The 22,164-nt window shown below is 39.5% G+C and overlaps 1 protein-coding gene across 5 annotated transcripts in view; it reads right to left on the reverse strand.

Annotated features, from left to right (window-relative positions):
* AKAP7 (A-kinase anchoring protein 7) overlaps positions 1-22,164 on the reverse strand; it is a 106,373-nt gene that overhangs the window by 46,321 nt on the left and 37,888 nt on the right. For all 5 annotated transcript variants that reach the window (XM_037045736.1, XM_037045738.1, XM_037045734.1 and 2 more), the window contains exons 6-7: positions 17,174-17,286; positions 250-397 (exon numbers count right to left, since the gene is read on the reverse strand). In XM_037045736.1, the coding sequence (XP_036901631.1) occupies positions 250-397; positions 17,174-17,286 (261 nt within the window). The remainder of the gene's footprint in view (positions 1-249; positions 398-17,173; positions 17,287-22,164) is intronic.

Genomic DNA, 22,164 nt, shown 5'->3' on the forward strand with positions numbered 1-22,164 from the left:
TATATTTAAAGCACAAAAGCAGAGAAACTACATGTACTAAAATCTTGACTGATAAATATAGATACTAGATATGTTCTACAAAATGTTCAATAAGTATTCCTAAAACATATATTTAGAAAATTATGTCATTGAGAAAAATACATGCAATCAGTCCTAAATATTTGCCAAGATAAAGGCTAAAGAAATTAAAAGTAAAAGTGTTAAATAAATCAAAATTAAGATAATTCGTGATTTTCAAAAGGCACTCACCAATCACAATCGAAGACTCGCAATGATAATAACCATTACTTCGCTTTTTCTTCAGCATGGAACAAAGATCAATGCGATGCACCATTTCTTCTCCAAATCTGTGACTGATAAATTTTTCATAGAATTTTGGGTCTATTTTTTTCACTCCCTTGAAATAACAAAACAAAATTACATCAATCAATCATTTCATCTAGCCAGCCAGTTCATATTTATTTCACTTTCTTAGAATCTGACATTACATTACATTTACACAGTACTGCCTACAGGCATTTGAAAATGGATACCACAAAACTGTTATAAAGCAGTTTTTAAAATCTCTTGGCCTCGGATAAGTTGTATTAAAAAATAATTAAGGAATACTGTGTTATTCCCTGGCCAGTGTGGCTCAGTGGATTGACTGCCAGACTGTGAACCAAAGGGTCACCAGCTCAATCCCAGTCAAGGCACATGCCTGGGTTGCAGGCCAGATGCCCAATAGGGGGTGCTCAAGAAGCAACCACACATTGATGTTTCTGTCCCTCTCTCCCTCCCTTCCCCTCTCGAAGAATAAATAAATAAAATCTTTTAAAAAAAGAATATTGTTTAGATTTGCCAATATTCAAAACTTCAAATACCCTATGCTTTAGAAGTAATGAAGTATATATCACACTGAAATTTGAGATATCAAGAAAAGAATAATTATCTCCAACAACGATGGAGAAATGGATGAATTTCAAAACGTGATATGGATTTCAACATTTTAGAGTGTATAACAGTTTTAATAAGACAGATGCCATTTTTAAATTCCTTAAGTAAGAATCATATGAAACACTACTAAAGGTTATTTGAGTTGGGTAGAACATCAGTTTTAAGCTCTTCCAAGTACTTCTCTGCCTGCCCCTTATTCTCAGTGTCCTTCACAGCAGAAAGAAGACCAGTTGAAAAACTACGCTGGCATGCCCTTGACACCTCTGCAGTTTCCCAAAACAGGAAAATTATATTCCCGTCCCCTTATCATACAAATGGTCCTGCACCCAGTCTTACAGTCCCCAAACACAGTTCATAACGTGGAGGTGCAATACTTCCCTCCTAACTTATAATTTTTTTATTATTACCTTGGCAACACTTATCATGTGTTAAAAATTTAAAAATATGAAGAATCTAGACAGAAATAAAAATTATTCATGACCCTATTTATATGAAATCCATTATTAACACTGGAGTGTATATCCTTTAAATCTTTTCTAAGCATATATATTGTTTTAAGATTCTATTTATATAAATCTTAGTACAAAGTGTAATTAGAATGTATATTGATCTTTTTAGTCACAAAAATTTATTACAAAAAATTTAAATAGCTATGAAAACAAAAATTTAAAAATTAAGTCACTCCAAATTGCTACTACTATCATTTTGCTGTGTATTTTATTTTCCTTTGCAAAACAAAGTACTTTTTATTTCTTTACAAGAATGTGATTGTGCTGTAAGAACTATTTAATAACCAGCTATTTTGATAGTTCTCCACAGGGTTCCCATTCCTCTCAGAGTCAAATTCCCAGAACAGCCTACGAGGTCCCATTCTGTCCCCTCCGAACTCCGTGGGTCTAGTCTGCTACTACTCTGCCCTGTGCCCCTCCGGCCTCCCTTGACCGAGGCAGGCGCAAGCCCACCCCAACGCCTCTGCACTGCCTGTTCCCTCTCCCTGGAATGTTCTTCTCTCAGATATCCTCACAGCTCATCCCCCAACTCCTCCAACTCCTTGCTTCAAAGAGCCTTACCTGCTATCCATTTAATTTGTGCTCCTGCCCCCAAATCCTCTATGCCCTTCTCTTATACATACATTCGTGTATATTTTTCCATAGCACTCACCATCTATGTTACCATTGCATAACACACTATGTAATTTACTCTGTGATGCTGATTTTTCATGGTCTGTCATTATCTATCCCTCTCCATTAGGATGTCAGCTCCACACAGAAAAGGATTTTCGTCTGATTTTTAGTCACTGAAATGTCCCCAGTGCCTAGAACAGTGCTTGACATAGAGCAGTGGTCAATAAATAATTGTCAGGAGTGCAAAGGAGGATAAAGCTGCAAGAAGAGGACTGTTCACCACCAAACGCTATTCACGCAGGGCCTGGTAACAATGAACACAAGGGGCCTTCTTTTGATTTGGTGAGCAGAATGCCACAGCAGAGCAGTGTTCTGAGTAACGCTGAGGGGCAGTCGGAACACAGATCAGCCCCAGGCTCTGCCATTTCTCGGTCATGTGTCTCATTCAGTTCCTCAACTATAAAATGCAGTTAGCAATAGTACCTACCTTGAAGTGGTATATGGACTAAAAAAGTGAATTTATGAAAGTGCTCACACCAGTGAAATACAGTAAATACCATTGCGTGTGTGCGATTATCATCAGTGAACTTCAAAGAATAACTTCAGTACAGGTAAGATTTGAGAAATTTTTAAAAACTGAGTAAATGGAACTGGCCATTCTTTTTTCTCAGTTAAATGTGTGTGCGGTGGGGGGAGGTTTGTGGGGATGGAGTGTGGGGGGAGGTATCAGATTCCTAGACCAGATGGAAGACAAGCGACAGCAGAGAAAGAAGGACCTTTAGACACTGATGCCAGCCGCACTGGCTGGCCGTTCTAACCTCCATTTCAGTTTGAAAGATATCATCATTTATTTAAGGTAAGAAATAAGGAAAATATAAGACAGACTCTAATCTGTTAGATGAATTAATTTAATTTTAGCAAAAAGTAGAAATCAACTATTTTGTAAGAACTGTTTACAGGTAACTCCCCATATGAGCCTTAAGATGTTCATTTTTACAAGAGAGTAAAATGAAATTACTTCTTTAACTCGATTTAGAGAGAGCACTGAGGTTCAAAGAGGCATGAGTTCTGGGAGGCACTGAAATTATAAGTGCTTGTCAGAAAACATCATCAATAATAAAGTACGTAGAGATGCGCTTTATCTGCTATATAATATTAGCACACTCTTCGTTCTCCAGGGAGGCTTTGGTTTGGCAACACATCTCTCTTTTTTTCAGGCTCTTTGTCCCATGTCAATATATTTCTCTTCTAGTAACACTTATCTGAATTTGACTCTGCACCCAGCTGTAGTGGGTGGTATTTCTCTTTCATAGTAAAAGAAATAACTAGTAGTCTAAGACAATAAATGAGTATATCAAACTTGGATGTCATTTAGAACAAGGGTAAGAAGCCTCCTATGTTATGAACAGATCAGTGGGTTACTAAAACAGCCCCAAGGACATCAACCCGCAAGGTTATTTTCTAAAGCTAAGAAGGCTGGGTGATGGCATTATTTTCAGGTTTTGAACCCCCAAATTATTCTCTGCTTTCCTTCTTCATAGGCCAGAGTACTTGTCATTTAAGACTAAGATACAACATATTAGGAGAGCTCAAAGAAAATCACAAAAATGATTAAAGGCAGGAAAATTTGACCTATGCAAAGGCTAATAGATTTGGGGCTATTTCTAATGTAGAGAAATAATCCACAGGGTACCTTCAATAAAACTGTGCCAAGGGCGCTTCAACCCTGAAATTCTGCATATTTCTGATTGATTGTCTAGTAACTTTTTTTGAAAATTATTTTGCCTTGGACCTAACATGGACAAGGCCTACTTTTCACATTTATAACTATATCAATATGAATTATACAACATAATATTGAAAGAGAAAACAGGAAGTTAAATACAGGATATCCAACTTTGAAACAATAAATTAATGGCAATAAACCTCAAACAGAAAAGCTTTTCAAGGCTGTCTTAATTAATCATTAGAAATGACTGAAGTTTTACTTCCCATCAGCCTACATTCAGTCACAGTTTAGGGAAAATTATCAGTGTGTTCAAAGCCATTGATAACCTTTGATACAATGTACCATGAAACCCCAAGGAACTTTACTCTGATTGTAACTTGACACCCAAACAGCCGATACAGGGAAAAGGCCACTGAGAGCATGATGAGTATTTTTAGAACCATCTAAAGGCTGCATCTGACAAGTAACGGGAATTATTTACTTAGGAAGCACTCACCATATCATTTTCCTTTACCTAAATGATGTCTATTTAATATGGACAGAAGAGGGCTCAGACTTGTTTTACTCTGCAGCCAATTCTATTTTCAATATAGAAACTGAAGCACCAAAAAATATGAAAATTCACATTAGTTAACAATCTGAATGTGAAAACATTCATTTAAGGTTCTGAAAGATAAACTACTGATTATTTATCTTCAATTTCTATGAAAAACTTATTATGATCAAAGGAAAAATGAAATGTCAGTTTTATAAGAAGATTAAGGCTTTTTGTATAACAGAAGGTAATTTCTTTTTTAAAAATATTTTATTTATTTAATTTTAGACAGAGGGGAAGGGAGAGAAAGAAGCATCAATGTGTGGTTGCCTCTTGTGTGTCCCTAGTGGGGACCTGGACCACAGCCCAAACATGTGCCCAGACTGGGAACCAAACTGGCAACCCTTTGGTTCACAGGTCTGCACTCAATCCACTGGGCCACACCAACCAAGGCAAAGGTAATTTTGTATAGTGACTTTATAAGAATCACATTTTCCATGATGAAAGTACAAATAGGCTGCATATCAGACAAAGAAATTATGTATTGATGGTAAGCTTGATATGCTGAGAGCTCACTGTGTCTCCCAATAGTTTATTCCTGTCATGCAATGGCTACAAAAGAAATGTGTACATTGATCTGAAACCAAAATTCAAAAGTTAATTTAACAGCCAAACCAAACTGGCTTGTCATCTTGGACATCAACTGGTTAAAGAGAAATGGTAATTTTTTACACTCATTTTCCCGAGTACAATAAGGTTACATACCTTTAGTAATAAGATATTAGTTAAAAAAACCAAAGTCATTTTTAAAGATCACTGTTCCTAGTGAAAAGTTACATGTTAGTGACTCAAAGTTATCAAAAGATTATGTATTGACATGGGGCTTCTCTGAAGCAAATCTTGTTTTATAATTCTTTTTCTCTTTTTAGACAACTGAAATTTACTTTCTTGCAGTTCTGGAGGCTGGAGGTCTAGGGCCCAGGAGCGCGCACACTTGGCTGTCTCCAGAGGCCTCTGTCCCTGGCTTGCAGACCGCAGCCTTCTTGCTGTGTGCTCCCATGGCCTTTCCTCTCCCTGTGCACACCCCGTGAGCCTCTTCCACCTCTTACGAAGATACCAGTCCGATTGGATTAGGGCACCACCCTTATGACCTCACTTGACCTTAAATACCTCTTCAAAGGCCCTGTCTCCAAACAACACTGGAGTTTCGGGTTTCCACACATGCATTTGGCTGGGGGGAGACACAGTTCAGTCCGTAACACGCAGACATGCAGTCATCAGGAGTGAGGAATGGGCAACGTCAGTGCACTCAGAATGCTCTGTTCACATTATCACTCCCCTCCCTCTCCATAACCTCTCACCTCTCACCTCTCACCTCTCCTCTCTCTCCCCAATGCCTGAAGAACCCATTTCTCTCCCTAGTTCACTGTCATTGAAGGAGCTTTTGATTTGCTTGCTATGCATTTGCCAGAGAGAATGATTTTTTTCCTCTGGGTTGGCCAGCTTCCTGGGAGAGAGAATCTAAAGGTCCAGCTCTACTCTGAGGTCCATAAATGATTTATAGACTAAGCAAGTGCCGGATTACTGGTTTATTATAAAGGGATATTCGAGAACAGCCAGATAAAAGAGACACACTTCCGTTTCCTCTCCAGGAGCACAGGTCTCCCCAGACCCCTTATCCTCACCAGCCGAGACGTTCCTACTCTGTAATTCTTAATGACCCCTTCACCCCTTGGCCAACTACATGTTTGGCTATTACTTGCACGGTTTCATTCCACCATCCTCCTGACAAAGAGCCCCTGATGGGTCCCAGTCAGCTGCAGTCTTCCCTCAGCCTCTGTGGGGACAGCAGAGGCCCTTCCCTCTCTGGCTCGGTTCCACCCACACCTGTTCTTGACAGCGATGGAAGGAGGAGTCTTCACCACACCAGCCCGTGGGCTCGAGAGCAGTGTGGCAATCTCAATCCCAGTGTCCAGCAGCCCAGCGAGAACTGCCTTGCAGCCTTCCCATCACCTCCGCCCGCCATTCTGGGCCAGCTTATAGGGCTGGGTTCTGCCTGGTCCGGGGGCCGGCACATGCTGTGGCCCAGCTGCTCTACCGAGTGCCTACAAGGAAACTCAGTGAGCAGTTCAGTAACTCAAAGAACAAGTACCACTCTGTGTTTAAGGTCCCTCTCCACGAGAGAATAAAATTCTAATAAATGGTCAAAATTAGTCAGCTCATGTTTAGGAATGGAAGTATAATTCCAGCGTAAACTAGTTTTAGTTGAGGACTGCAACATTAGTTTCCTCTCAGATCTAAGTGGTGTTCTCAAAAAAAACTATAGCGTTACCTTCTTCTAATTATGCAGTTAATTATAACTAATGGGAGGTGCTTAACCAGTGAGTGTGGCCACTCTTTCCACTAGTAGAGAAAATCTTACTGCCACCCAAGTAATCTGAGCTGGTTAACTTTTATAGAATGATTCAGGTGGCTCAGAAACTAGTCATTAGTCACTCATGAAACAAGCTAATTCTGTGTCAATACTATTGTGGAATAAAGTTTAAGTTTTCTTAATCATATGTTCCATTTTGCCTTTCGCCATAATCAGTCCACTCTGGGGCTTTCCAATTTCCTACATGATCATTATGCTCCATCCTTTCCTTGACTAGGAAAATGACATTCATGAAGTTTCAAAACACCTANACAAGTACCACTCTGTGTTTAAGGTCCCTCTCCACGAGAGAATAAAATTCTAATAAGTGGTCAAAATTAGTCAGCTCATGTTTAGGAATGGAAGTATAATTCCAGCATAAACTAGTTTTAGTTGAGGACTGCAACATTAGTTTCCTCTCAGATCTAAGTGGTGTTCTCAAAAAAAACTATAGCGTTACCTTCTTCTAATTATGCAGTTAATTATAACTAATGGGAGGTGCTTAACCAGTGAGTGTGGCCACTCTTTCCACTAGTAGAGAAAATCTTACTGCCACCCAAGTAATCTGAGCTGGTTAACTTTTATAGAATGATTCAGGTGGCTCAGAAACTAGTCATTAGTCACTCATGAAACAAGCTAATTCTGTGTCAATACTATTGTGGAATAAAGTTTAAGTTTTCTTAATCATATGTTCCATTTTGCCTTTCGCCATAATCAGTCCACTCTGGGGCTTTCCAATTTCCTACATGATCATTATGCTCCATCCTTTCCTTGACTAGGAAAATGACATTCATGAAGTTTCAAAACACCTAAATAATAGATAATAACTGACTTGTTGAGAAAAAATGTTCCCATCACTGATGGTAATAGTTGAGATAAACAACACATTTATATTTTAATACAGTTAAGGCAAAGCCATGAACTCTAGTTACCTGGAATATTTCATTATTTTATCATTTAATACCAGTTCTAAAACTCTGTTCCTTAAATTATACTTAAATCAAAATTTTGTCTGTGGATATGAATGCTAGAAAATAACTAAATATGTCCACTGAATCTGAATGTTTGAAGCAAAAAAAACCCACTTAAGCCTGAATTATAAAAATCAACTTTTCCTAAACCATGTTCTGCCAAACACTAATGCTACAAGATGATCAATGAAAAAAAGGACTGGCAGGTCAAGTACACTTAAGAAACAATCCTTAGTTAAACTATGTAAGTGTTCAAAAGATTCGCTGCCCCTCCTGTGGTGGCCCTTTCTGCAAGTGGACCATACACGTCCTGCTCTGTTGACCTCAGAAGGGACCATGGGACTTTCTGTGACAAGATGTGAGCAGGAGTGATGTGTCCTTGCCTAGCAGAAGCTTTAAGAATCAGCTTGTGGGGGGAAGGGTATATAAGGGTACTAAATGGTAGTGGGGGAAAAACAATAAAAATTAATTTTTTTTAAAAAAGAATCAGCTTGTGATTCGCCATCTCTCTTTTCCTCCTACCAAGAGCAACAAGGTGCTGGATGGAAGTTGCTCAGCCACGGTCTTGAGCAAAGACACTATGGAACAGAGGCACAGATGACCCATGTTCATGAACCAAAGAATAAAACAAACTATCGTTGCTCTACACTCTTGAGATTCACAGTAAATATTAGCATGTCAGAAATCCTAAGCAGTCTTGAAAAAAAAAACAGATTAACTTTATTTAACCCATCATTGCTAACATTCATTTAGTCACAGAATTCTTATTTCACATAAAAACCTGAGAGATGTTCTGAGAGAAGAATTGCAGGAAATGCCAATGAAAATGCTTACTTTAAACATCCAGTCCACTTGGTCCAGATTTAATGTTAAGTTAACTACATCTTTTCATTTCATGAGACAATGCCCAACCCACTGAGCCACACTAGTCAGGGCTGATTATATCTTTTCTTCTAGGATAAAGTTTTCAAAACCTCCAACAGAATCAGAGTTAACTGGGAGTCATTTGTTCTTCTGACATCAGTCAATTCCTAGAATTCGCTCTTAAAATAATTCAGCTTTCTGGGTACTTATTTCTCATGTTTCAATGTTTCAAGATGTATAGTACTAAAAGGTTTCAAATGAACAGTTTGCCTCTGTGGATATTATTCCAATTATTAAATAATAGTAAACTTATTTAGTTTCTTACAATAAATTGAGATGGGTAACACAGCAGCATGAAGTTGAAGTGCACATTAGAAACATAAGTGAAGTCACTTATATAAACAAAACTTGGACATACAATAGATGACAGTTGGCTAATGGCACTTAGAAACCTCCAAAGAAATTTTTATTCCATTTCCCAGCAGTTTTCTCTGAATTTTTAGTTAAAAAAAAAAAAACCCACAAAAACAGTAAGAGATGTATCATGATTTATTTGCTGATTTTTAAATAGGAACAATCTAAGGAAAATTCCACAACACAACCTGAGATCTCCGGGCACATGATAACACAAAAGGAGACTCAAACCAAGTGAAAAGTGTAAGTCACTGGCTATTGAGAAACTCCGGAGTAGGTTACTGAAACAATCTGCCTTATCTTGTCTGAAGAACCCTTTTACAAGCTTTTGTCTGGAATACAACAGGCTCACTGATCCCAAGGGCATCTATAGTGCCTTCTCTCAGGGACAGGCTTCAGGAATTGGCAGACTGTCCTCCAGGCTTCTCTGCTCAAGGCTTCCCCCTCTTTTGCTACTGTGGAGGGTTGACTTTCTTAACACAACGGGCCCCTGTGAAAGGCAGCCAGCTCTGCCTCACTAGCGCCAGCCCTGGGCATCCTCAGGGCACCTGGAGGTATTCCCCACCCCTTCTGAAGGTGGTGCTTCCTGAGATTCTTCTCCTCTGAGACCCCTTTCCTGCTTTCTGTGCCTTCTTACAGTGGAGCCCTCACCCTCTGGGAGGGAAAGTTTGCTGATGATCACTGACGCCTGTCACCAATAGTCTTCCACACCCTACAACAAACGCTCACGCAAGCCCTGCTGGTTCCCATTGCTGCCTGACATGCTCACACATAATTGCTGTTTACAGATCTATCTCCTAGTTTCACTAAAGATGAAGTTTGTGATCTTTTTTTCCACGAGCAGAGGTGAAAAGATCCCAATATAAAGCGCCACTATATTCTTATCAGTACACAGAGACCTATTCTTCTTTTTGTCATTCTCCTTCCCTGTGTATGAGAAAGCCAGTCTGTAATTTAAAAAATATATATATATCTCTGAAAAGCCAAATTAGCCTATTTGGTGAAAATGGTAACCTTAAAGACATTTCAGAACAGCATGGGAGTCAAGAGTCACTGAGACCAAGCTCACTATGAGTAAACAGAGGTTAAGACAGGTTCTGAGATTTTTCTAGGGCAACCATAAGGGCTAAAACAAGAAGACCACGCCCCTTCAAATCTACTAGTACTAGACTCTTCCTTATCGAAGGAGTCTAGTACTCCTGAGTTTAAAAATGGCTTATAAAGGCTGATTAACATGCAGAGCCAGGAAAATGAGTGGCAGCCAAATTGTAGCAGGCTGGTTAACAGTTTCCCGAGAAAATGCGCTATCTGATAGATGTATCAGAGTACGTGATGGCAGTAGGAGACAAAGAGGCAGTAGAGGGTCCTGGTTGGGGAAGGATGTGGCAGGCTGGAATTCAGCCAACCTAGCGTAGAATTTCTTTATCATCTTGGTCCTGTATATTCAGTCACCAAACAATTCAGGGACTGGGCTGCCTCCAGAACAGAAGTTTCCTCCATACACTCTCCTTTTCCACTCCCCACTGCTATTCGTACTGATGACGGCCCTACAACTCACATCCTCTCAACCTCATCATCTGGTCCAATAGCCACCCCTCCGCCCTCGCTCTGTGCAGAGCAAATTCTGCCCTCGAAACAAACCACTCTCAGCGACAGTAGTAGCAACAGTAGGAGTTTCAAAAGGGATCATTCCTTTCATTTTAGAGTTCTCTAACTGTCTGACTCTGTGAAAAGCTGCTACAAAGAAGTGCCAGTTCATAAACCGTAACTGTGATAGTTTAAGTGCCATGTTAGTAATTTCAAAGAGTCATAAATCAGAAAAGATATCTAAAAATCCAAGAAAATGGTTTATGCTTAAAAACAAGGGTTCCATCCTTGAAAAGGTCACATTTATTTCTTGAGACATCTAGATCTGCATTAAGACGCTTGTTTCATTTGAAACTGGTCTTCTTCTGCCACCAAGTGTCAGCAACCAGTTTCTGCAACGCTCCGGTCACAGAAATACAAGGCCATGCAACAAGAACATTAAGTCCCAACGAATGGCCTATGAAAAGCATGGGGCTAAACATGGAGCAGACTATGTGAAAAAATATTCTAAGAACACTGGACAAATAACTTGAATTTTAGTTACTATGTCAGAGATATAATAATTTAAAAAGATTTTGTAAGGCTTCATTCATTTGATGAAGCAATTACAACTCTGAAAGTACAAGGATAAGCAAAATAGCTGTAAGATACACAACTACGTTCAATATTCTTATGTGATATATCCCATTAGTATTTTGTTAAACTAAGAACAAAGAAAAGCAACACATAGACTAAATACCTCTAGAGGTTAAAAACACATACATAACTGCCATGAAAGTCTTATGTTTCCCAGAACGTAAGTTATAACTCAGTGCTCTGGCCGGGGAACCAGAATACCATGCATAACAGTGGATATTCCCTAACAGGAAATCTAAAGTCGAGTTTCTATATTTTCAAACTTCTGAACACAACCTGCAGAGCTTTTGGTTGGCCCACTGGGCCTTTGATTACTTCTCCTGAATGGTATCATTACATGTGTCCAAGTGGGCGGTGCCCCAGAAGCCCAGCGACTCCTGCAGCCGGCACTGAACAGCCTGGGAAATCCTCGCACGGCTCTCTACGACCACCCCAGGGGNACATAACTGCCATGAAAGTCTTATGTTTCCCAGAACGTAAGTTATAACTCAGTGCTCTGGCCGGGGAACCAGAATACCATGCATAACAGTGGATATTCCCTAACAGGAAATCTAAAGTAGAGTTTCTATATTTTCAAACTTCTGAACACAACCTGCAGAGCTTTTGGTTGGCCCACTGGGCCTTTGATTACTTCTCCTGAATGGTATCATTACATGTGTTCAAGTGGGCGGTGCCCCAGAAGCCCAGCGACTCCTGCAGCCGGCACTGAACAGCCTGGGAAATCCTCGCACGGCTCTCTACGACCACCCCAGGGGAGGGGGTGCCATCCCTGCACCAGACAACTGCCCTCATCTTCTAGGGCAACACCATGTTTAACCCTCAGGAACAAACCAAGTATGGCTCCAACTTTCAATCCTTTTTTGTTATGTTGGCATGGATACTGGCTCTTTGGATTGCTAAAAAACAGCACATTATACAGTGAAAAAAATCAATTGTACTACTACAGAATAATCGATTACATGTCCTGTAGATAATAATGAATGGATCACCTATCTTACTATCTCAGAATTTGCCTCTAGGAATCTAGAGCACCCCTCTACCCAGGGTGCCCTTTTTTACCTGTCTGCCCTGACAACGGCACCACCAGTATCCCAGGAGTGCGCCAGTTACCGACTTACTACACAAAATGATTTCCAGACAAACTCCCAGCGGGTCAAAGCAAAATACAAGGAGCACACTTACAGGCACCAACCTTCAAAACAGAGTGTCTTTGTCGCAGACATCATTAGCTCACTACGCACCACCACCCATACCAGAAACTAAGGGCACGCTCCTCAAAGACAACGGAAAACCTCCGAGTGTCTGCATCTAGTGGCTTCCCCGCACCCTGGAGTGTCATGGGGCATCTATCTCGCCCATCGTCACCTCCTTCTATCCTCAGCCCACCAAGGCTCCACTCGTCCTCAGAACCCTAGCAAATGCCCAACCGACCAAGACAGCAATCCTGAGTATGTCAGGAATTCACCACGCATGTACTCTAGGTGACATTAAGGTCAGCTCTACTCACTGATTTACCACAGAATTCTTGAGCTAAAGAGTGATTGTGGGAACCCACGAAATACACTGACACACATCAAGATGTGTTCGAGACAAACCCAAGGAAACTATTTTTATACAACTTTAAATATAGTATATATTCTACATTTTACTTACCTTTTTAAGCTATTATACAGTTCTTATAAGTATCTATTTTTATAGCTTCTTAATCATTGATATGATTTATCATAATTGACTTAAATATTCCCCAGTTGTTATGGAAGCTATCTAATTTTCCCTATTATAGGTAATGTTTCAGTAAACATCTTTATTCATAAAGAATTTCTTCTTTTAAATTGTTTATTAGTTATAAAATAAGTAAGTCCTGGGAGTGCAGTGTACAGCATAATCACTACAGTTAATACCACTGTGCTGTATATTGGAGAGTAAGGGAGGCTGTCTTAAAAGTTCTCACCATAAAAAAATGATAATGGTGATGCATGTGTTAACTACTTTTATTGACGTAATCATTTTACAATATATACATATATTAAATTATTATGTTGTATACTTTAAACTTACGCAATGTTATATGTCAATTATATCTCATTAAAATATTTCATTGGGATAATTTCAGAAGTATGTATTTGTTAGTTAAAACAATAAGTATTTCAATTTTTTGCTGGGAATTTTTTAATTACAGTTTAAAGGGCCATACCAATTTATAAGCCACCATCATAATCTTTGGTGGTCTTTCTACCTCAAGTTTATCCTCATGAATATTCCTCTCAAACACTGCAGCTGAAAGTATAGCCTGGCACCATTACTTTAAAGGGCAACTTGCAGTGGTTTGAAAAGTGAAAAAGGATACTACCCTTTGACCTTGGAATGCCACTTCAAGGAACTGCTTCTTTGAAATATTGGCATATGTACCCAAGGAAAAATTGACACGGATATTTACTTCAATAATTCTCTATGGTAGCAAAGAAACAGAAATCACATGATTATTCATCAAAGGGAAAATAAGTGATGACCCATCGATATAATATTCAGTTGGCCCTGAACAACGCAGGAACTAGGTGTGCCAACCCTCCCGGCGCACAGCCAACCCCTCCGTGGAACGCTGGCACCCACGAAACTCAACTACTGATAGCCTGCTCTTGGTTAGAAGCCTTATCAATAACATAAATGGCCAATTAACACATTTTGTATGTTGTATGTATATAAACAATATTTTTACAATAAAGGAGGCTAAAGAAAATGTTATTAAGAAAATCATGAAAAACACATTTATAGAGTTTATTTTTTTTTAAATCTGTGATAAATGGTCCTGCACAATTCAAACCCACATTGTTCACAGGTCAACAGTATATTTATTTCTGTTTTAAAGAAGCTACATGCATGTATATGTACCTATGTATATTCTCAATGTGTAGGGAAAGGTCAGGAGGCTATACTTGTAGTGGTAACTTATAGAGGGAAATCATATTGAAAGAAAGGGATGTCAGGGTGGTAATAAGGAAAAGTTAGATGATTATATGTATTTGCATTGTTTATGCAGTGAGCATATATTTACCTAATACTTTTATAACTAAAATAACTTTTGAAGTAAAAAAAGTTCTTGAAATGAGACAAACTTCCTAATATTTGAGTGAAAAGAAACCTATTATTTCACATATTTCTCTCTCTCTCTCTCCTTTTATTTCATTATAAATCTAAACCAAACAATGCTAGCAATATATTCCACTCCTGATTTTAACAGTGGCCACTCCTTTGTAAATGAGTGGACCAGAATGAAAACCCAGGAGGGAATTAGTGCTGAGATAGGAAAACAAACAGTGGGAAATGTAAAAAAAGTTAAGAAGACCTAGGAGCCACATACTTTCAAATAAGCTGCTTTCCAAATGACAAAGCACAATAAAAACCTACTTTCATGCATGTCACCTTTCATATCGCCTTTAACTTTTACAGTGGAACCAGTGATTTGCTGCAGAAGGAAAATGCTGCACATTTACTTAATCTCCGGGTCTCAGCATATACAGCACATCTTCCAATAACCACATTTCTTTATGATGTTGATGAGATGCCCCAGGAACTTAACTCATGCTTGTGCCAGGGTAAAATTGGTTTCATTATACCTCTTTCCACCAAAGTTCCAAGAACCTACTAATGACATTAAATGGCGGCTTACTGTGCTACTCTGCAGGTCATCTGGATCAGCATCACCCATGGGACTTATTAAACATCAAAAGCCAAGATCTTTTGGTCCATCTAACTCCAGATCTGAAGTTAGAGGGTGAAAATTCTGCAGCTTCACCAAGCAGCCCAGGTGACTCAAGAATCCCAAAGTTTAAGATACATTGCCGTGCACCTGTGTGCTGGGCAAAATAAGGTATTCTGCCATGTGTACTGTGCACCTATTGCCCAAATTTTTTGGAGAAAAATAAGTATGCACATTATACATGGGTAGTACTAATTCTACATCTATATAAATGTTTTTAATTCTTTTATGACCAAAAGCATGGGTGAGCATTATACACGGCAAAATATGATACTATCTTAAGCACTGAGAAACACTGAACATCATAGTAGGAAACAAAATCATTCCATAAATTGAAAAAAATCCCATTTGGCTTTCTGAAAAACAGTAAGGTCATAAATCATCTTCCAATGATTAAACATTCTAACCTAAACAAAACCCAATCTGATCTAGAGTTTATATACCACACAAGCAGGGACTGCTTCCATTTTGGTCCCAACTCTAGGCCCAGCACCCAGTGTCTGGCACACAGTAGGCACTTCATAAAGATTTGCTAAATTCATATGGTTTGGACCAGGTTACTCCTCACATGTAGATATTAATTGGGATAAACTGGGAGTGGCCAGTGGGAGGGAGGAATATGAGGCGGGGAATGAGACAAGATGGATCCCACACAGGGCTCTGCCACTGGGGAGAACCTGATCTCATTTCTGCTGCTTAACCTTCCCAAGTCTCCCGTCCCTTTCTGTAAAGTACGTGAGCAGACCATGCAAAATTAACTGCAAGGAATCACTTCAGTTCAGTCTGAAATACTGAAATTGAGATTCTACAGTTGTCTAAATATTCCTTTGACAAATGTCCTTGCGTGATATAATTTCAAAGTTAATATCATAAAGACAAAGAAACATTTTGAAATGTGGATTATTACCTTCACCACTTTGTCATTCTGTGATTAACTATGAGGACAATCCATTTGAAGGCAAAATAAGAAAGATAATGAGTGAAAAAGTAAAATGTCAGTCCACAAGTTGTATCAGTTGTTATCATTCCAAATTTCAAAATCTATTACTTAGACAAATTATTTTCATCTAAATATTCTAGAATGGCACCTAATATAATTATTATTGAATGTGAGGCATAGTTAGCACCAAAAAAACCCCACATGCAAGCTCTCTTTTTTAGAAGAATTTTACAATAGTTCATAGAAAACTGATAACCACAGGATGGTCAATCACTTAACCACATGTTTTAAAGACTTTCTGAGCACAGAGACAATAAATACAAAATGTGCCAAATTTAGAAAACAGATCTACTTACTAATAAACATGACCTTCATTTATAGAGCTGCAAATCAGTCTTAACTGCAGCCGAGGGCCATGGAGAGCAGGAGCGATATTAATCTGCATGGCCGCCTCCACAGCTCTGGTGTATCAGAGCAGGTCAGCAGATGTCTTAACTGACGAGAAACCCCCTAGGCTGTATGGGAAAAACAATGAAGGGTGCCCTTAAGATTCCAGGAGAAACACTCAGGAATCCAGAAGGAAGTCAAAAGTTACCCCAGCCTCTGAAGGAGAGGGGGTGGCTTGGAAAGGCAAAAAGTCATCCTGAAAGAGGGGGAAGTCAAGATACAGGTACCTTGGCTTGCGTCACTGTTGACCATCCTAAGGGAGAAGTATGTTTAAGGACAGGGTTCCCCACAGTTACCCTCTTGCCCAGTCTCAGGAACACTTGCTCTGAGCCCCCAGTGGAGACAGCCACTGACAGAGCAAGGTTGTCTTTCCGAAACCTTAAAAGACCCACATGAAAGAGGATTAAAAGACTGGTCCTACCTCAGGAACCTGCTGCAGTAGGCAGCACCAGTGTGCGCAGGGCAGTAGAGGAAGTATGCTTTGCAGCAAGCTGCAAACAACCAGTAGCAAAGAAAGCAGGAAATAAAACCCTGGCACTACCTCAAGGCTCTTTGAGGGACACAGCAGATGTGGCAACAGACAAAGCAGCAGTCAGTGTTGGTCGGAATACACAGGTAATAGCCACAGTGGCAAAGGAGGGAATCGGTGGAACAGCCCCCATGGAGGTTCATGAGCCAGCTCAGTCAGCACCCTTGGGAACTGGACCCAGGAGCAATAGTAAGTAGGGTATCAAAAAGCACTACGAATGTCACTCATGCCCCCGACCATGCTTAAGGCTCACGTAGTCAGCAAGACAAGACTCGCAAAGTGTCCACTCACCATCTTCCGGAGCCATGGTACTTTGGACAATTTCATGAAGGTCAAATGAGGCTTAAAACTTCTGCTTTCTCCTGCCAAGATGCCTCTCTCTCGAAATGTCTGCTTTGCAGCCTCTAAAGTAAATAAGAAACACAAAAATGTAACTGTAACATATGGCTGTCTTTATAAAAATAGCAATTCAAAAAATAACAAAGTATCTTATAATGAAGATTACTTCATGGACATTCTTTTGAGACATATTTTTTTAATTTATTTATTTATCTTTAGAGGGGAAGGAGAGGGAGAGAAACATCAATGTATGGTTGCCGTTTGTGCGTCCCCTGCTGGGAGTTGGCCTGCAGGGAACTGGACTACAACCCAGGCATGTGCCCTGACTGGGAATCGAACCTCGATCCTCTGGTTCGCAGGCCCGCGCTCAATCCACTGAGCTACACCAGCCAGGGCATGACATATTTTTTTAAAAAAGAGCAAAATGCCATGTGCATGGTCAATATATTTTTCACAGATAAATCTGCAATGATTTCAAACTTCAGGTAAAATGCACAAAAGCAATAATTTCAAAGAGAAACATTTAATAAAATGACTGTTTGGCTGATAAGATGCTGACTTCCACTGATTATACCAGTGGTGTCCATGTGTACAAAGAAGGACTACCTGATTTGTAACCTTCACATCTAAAACCAGAAACTTTGCTTCTGACCAAGATGGAATAATAGGAATCAGATTTGCCATTCCATCTGAAACAACCAATAAGAGGACAAAGTATATGAAACAGTGATTTGCAGGACACAGTACACGCAGAGCACTGAAGGTCAGTGCTCTCCCTGAGTGTCTAGGCCCCTGCTCAAGGAGGAGAAACCCAGATGGAGCCCAGTCACCTCCCTGGGCTCAGGAAAGACCTGAGAGTAGGAAAGACCAAGGCACCTGGAGCTCACAGGGCAGAGTAACGGAGAAGTGAGACCTGCACAGAGCGAAACTCCAGAAAACCATACAGGGTCCCCTTGAGTATTCACCTGAGCATAGACCAGCACATACATATGAGCAAACTACAACCTACAAAACCCCTTCGCTGCAAGTCAGTGCCACCAAATGATCTTTCTTCTCTCTTCTGTGGTAATGCAGAAGGCTAAGCAACTGATCGTTAAAATGCCAAGAAAACACTGGCTCTTTGTTGCAGACAGCAGAAGACAACTTTGGCTCAGCTACGCAGGAAAGGAACCTACAGAAGAACATGGGGGGACTAGAGCACCAGGCTGGAAGGGTGTGAAGCCAAGATGCCTGAAGTTACGGAGAACAGATCCAGTGCCACCACCAGGTCTTCCAGCTGGCACCATTGACACTGTGTACAGCAAGGGCCAGAACTGCTGCCATTGGCCTTGGACTGATGGCACTACCACCGATGACACAAACCATCCCAAGAATGGATTCAGTACAGTTCTTTTTTGTTCCAGTTACTGGTTTCCGATTTCGAAGCCTGGGCCAAAGCAAGAGCATGCTCCTACCACCAAAGGAATCTGTGATGGAATGTGCCTGACACAGGAGATAATGAGGAAGAGTTTAGATACTGGGAAGCCAAAAAAGGGGGCAACAGACCAACATGCGTGTCTTTCAAAACAATAAAGAGTGCACACAAGTAATGTTATGTAATTAATTGATCAACGTTTAGCTCATGTAAGTTACAAACAGATACACCTTTTCTCAACTACCCTGTCATAACCCACCTTTGACCCTCTCTATTTTGACATATTCCCAACTGTTTTTAATAGACCCAGAGTTAAAATATTAGGCTGAATCATACAAAACTGTCATTTTTATGAGCCAAAAACAGTTAAACAATGGCAATGTCTGATGGCTTAACAAACGCCAGGATAAACTAACTTACTAAGTTTCTAATATTTGAGTGAAGGAATTAGAGCATATTCTCTAAGTCTTTGAGTATTTGAGGAACTATCATATAGACAAACTTATGATAGAAATTTACCAATATGTTCAGACCAACTCAGAAAACAGAAATAGCACGAAGGTGCAAAAGCAAATATTCCTATGTTCCATTATGTTCTGAGCACTCCCCCACATGTCAGGCACATTATCTGCTAAAGATGGCACACAGGTCCCTGTTTTTATGAAGCTTGCAGTGTCCTGGGACAGATTCCAGTCCAACAAAGAGGATTTAACAATGTTCTGAACTGTCAAAACATACAAGGGATACAATGAAAGGAGTTTTGTTAACAAAAACTAAAATAGTAGGCATCTGTATTATTCATTACTATCTACATTCGTTTTTACACATTATTTGATTCTAAAAACAACAGCATGTTTCAATTTACTGGTCAAATTTTGAACCAAGAGTTCAAAGAAATCATTGAAGATAGAAATCTATTCACAAAACTGATTTATATATTTGTCACAAAGTACATTTAATTTTCATTAATGTGTTTTTCCAGGACAGTATATTCTCTAGGTACATAGATATAGGGAAAAAGAAAATGCCACCTGCTTTTTGAAAAGTACTTCTTAGTATCAATTTTATATTCCTAATAACAGTATAACGTATTGCTTAGCCAGAGTACTGAATAACAGTTATAGATATATCAGTCTTGAGATAAGAAGAGTTCTTGCTAGTGTGAAAACCACACGTCATTCTTCATCTTTGTTAATTTATATTCTGGAAAAGACTTATGAACAATTTAAGAGATTGTTCAATTCCTCCTAGCACTGCAGACATTCCTTCAAGCACTAAATAGAAAACCACACAGCAAATTCATCAGATATCCTTCATCAGTCACCAAAGAACGCTTCCTAAATAATCTAATTTACCTGATAGCTAAAGACGAAAACTGTGTGAAGAACAATTTCTTAAAATGTATTATAACTGTAGTAGACTTTGCTATATAAATGAACACTGGAATGAACAATTTAATAAAGAAACAACACTTCTGTTATCCTAGCAAACACAGTTTTATCTGGGGGGTTCTTGCTGGGATGCGGGCGGTTTCCACCTATTCAGCAAATATTCATTCAGCATGCTAGGTACGGGAAGTTTTATCTGCTGTTTAGGTTTTTATATATATTTTTATAGAGAAAATTTCTCCAGGTAAACTCTTTTAAATACGTACCAATACATTTATATCTAAAATGTAAAGAAATTGCTGAAATTTGTCTCAAAGTAAACTGTAACATACCAATTTCAATAAATTTGTGTATTTTTAACTATATACACTTTCTTGCAAGGCAAACACTTCTCTTTCTCTTCCTTTTTGCCATTATCTCCCCTGTTGGGAACCATTTTGCCTGGTTTCAGAAGCTGTAACCCCACATGGCTAAGGCTGAGTGAGAGACCTTGGGACCATAAGCCACTAAGGAGTCAAAACTTATCTCCCTGGCAGGGGCACCGCCTTTGCCCACTTTTCATCACCCTGCTTGGCCCTAAGCCTGACCAGTTAGCCAATGACGGGTAAGATTCCTCAAGGAGGGATGACCTAAGGCAGGTATGATCACAGGGAGGCCCCAGGGAAGGACTTGGGGGGCTATAGAAAAAGGAGGCGATGGACTCCCACCCCTCAGCTTTGACATAGCCTGAGTCCTCATTCTGTTTGTGAGAAGTCTCCTCATCTCTTGGCTGCCTTACTTCCCCTGCCTGACTTAAGCCTGAAACAATGACAGAGGGTGATGCAGTCCTGTGCTGGAAAGGGGAGGTTCCTAGGGGCAATCAGGCCTAAGAAAGAATACAAAAAATCCTGGGAAACCTGATTTGCTAAGAATGCTCTCGATTAAATGATAAGGGTCTGAGCAGGCAAACAGTTTGTTTCTCAAAGTTTTTTAGCCCTTTAGCTAACAGACCCTGACTCAGAACAGGCCCTCATAGTTCTTTGTATGTTATCTATTGTTTGATCCTTACTGACTGACAATGACTTGATGAGCTTTACCTGTATTCCTGTGCAAACTGAACCCGATAAAAGCCCATTGAGTGAAAGGCCCCTCGCACTTCTCCTTTGAGAGATCGGCCACCTTTCCTCCCCAAGTAGATGTCTTGGTAGACTTATTCTCATCTGCAGCGGATGGGGGGCTCTGTGGGCAAAGGTCCCCCACATTCCCCTTCTCTAAAATAGTTTACATAATAGCATGATCCACGATTTGAGAATATTTACAAAGACAGGTAGTTTTCTACTGAGATACACAAAGAAGTTTGTTTATAAGAATAGTCTAGGATACTAATATAAATTAGGTGGTTCTAACATATTCTTAACCATATATGTTTTATTTCAGTAAGTGGATGCAACAGAAGTAGTGAGTTAGATTTTAGTTTTAAAAGACTGACTTGTGATTAAACAATATGGCATATAGTAGAAAGTGGTAAGTTCTTTCCATGCTTTCCAATTGGTAGACACTTTCTTTTTTTTTTTTTTTAATTTTATTTATTTATCTTTAGAGAGGAAGGAAACTTCAATGTATGGTTGCTTCTGGTGCATCCCCTGCAGGGAACTGACCCCTGCCAGAAGCTGGCCTGCAACCCAGGCATGTGCCCTGACTGGGAATCGAACCACGACCGTCTGGTTCGCAGGCCTGCGCTCAATCCACTGAGCTACACCAGCCAGGGCTGGTAGACACTTTCTAATACTATTGTAAGTTATAGTAAAAATATGTCACACGTAATATTAAAAATCTCAATAAAATTTTAGAATCACTTTTTAGCCACCTAAAACTTTAAAGAAATAAAAATCATACAACTGCTTTTGTCATTTTTACTTTATTACTATTTAAAGGATTCTTACTTCCATATGCTGCTTAAACTATTTCACTTTAAATGGTTTTAGTAAGTCATCTGAATTCTATATTCAAACATAAAGGCTGGCATAACACTGAAATCAACTTCAATTTAAAAATTTTATAGTCATCACTTTAAATAGATATTTCCAATCGGCTACTGTGTAAAACTATCAAATAGGACTTTAAAACATTAAAATTAAGTCTTTAAAATTACTCCTTGATAC

Source organism: Sturnira hondurensis, unplaced genomic scaffold (genome assembly GCF_014824575.4).
Source record: "Sturnira hondurensis isolate 20B ecotype Veracruz unplaced genomic scaffold, ASM1482457v3 Scaffold0004474, whole genome shotgun sequence".
In the NCBI taxonomy this organism is placed as follows: Eukaryota; Metazoa; Chordata; class Mammalia; order Chiroptera; family Phyllostomidae; genus Sturnira; species Sturnira hondurensis.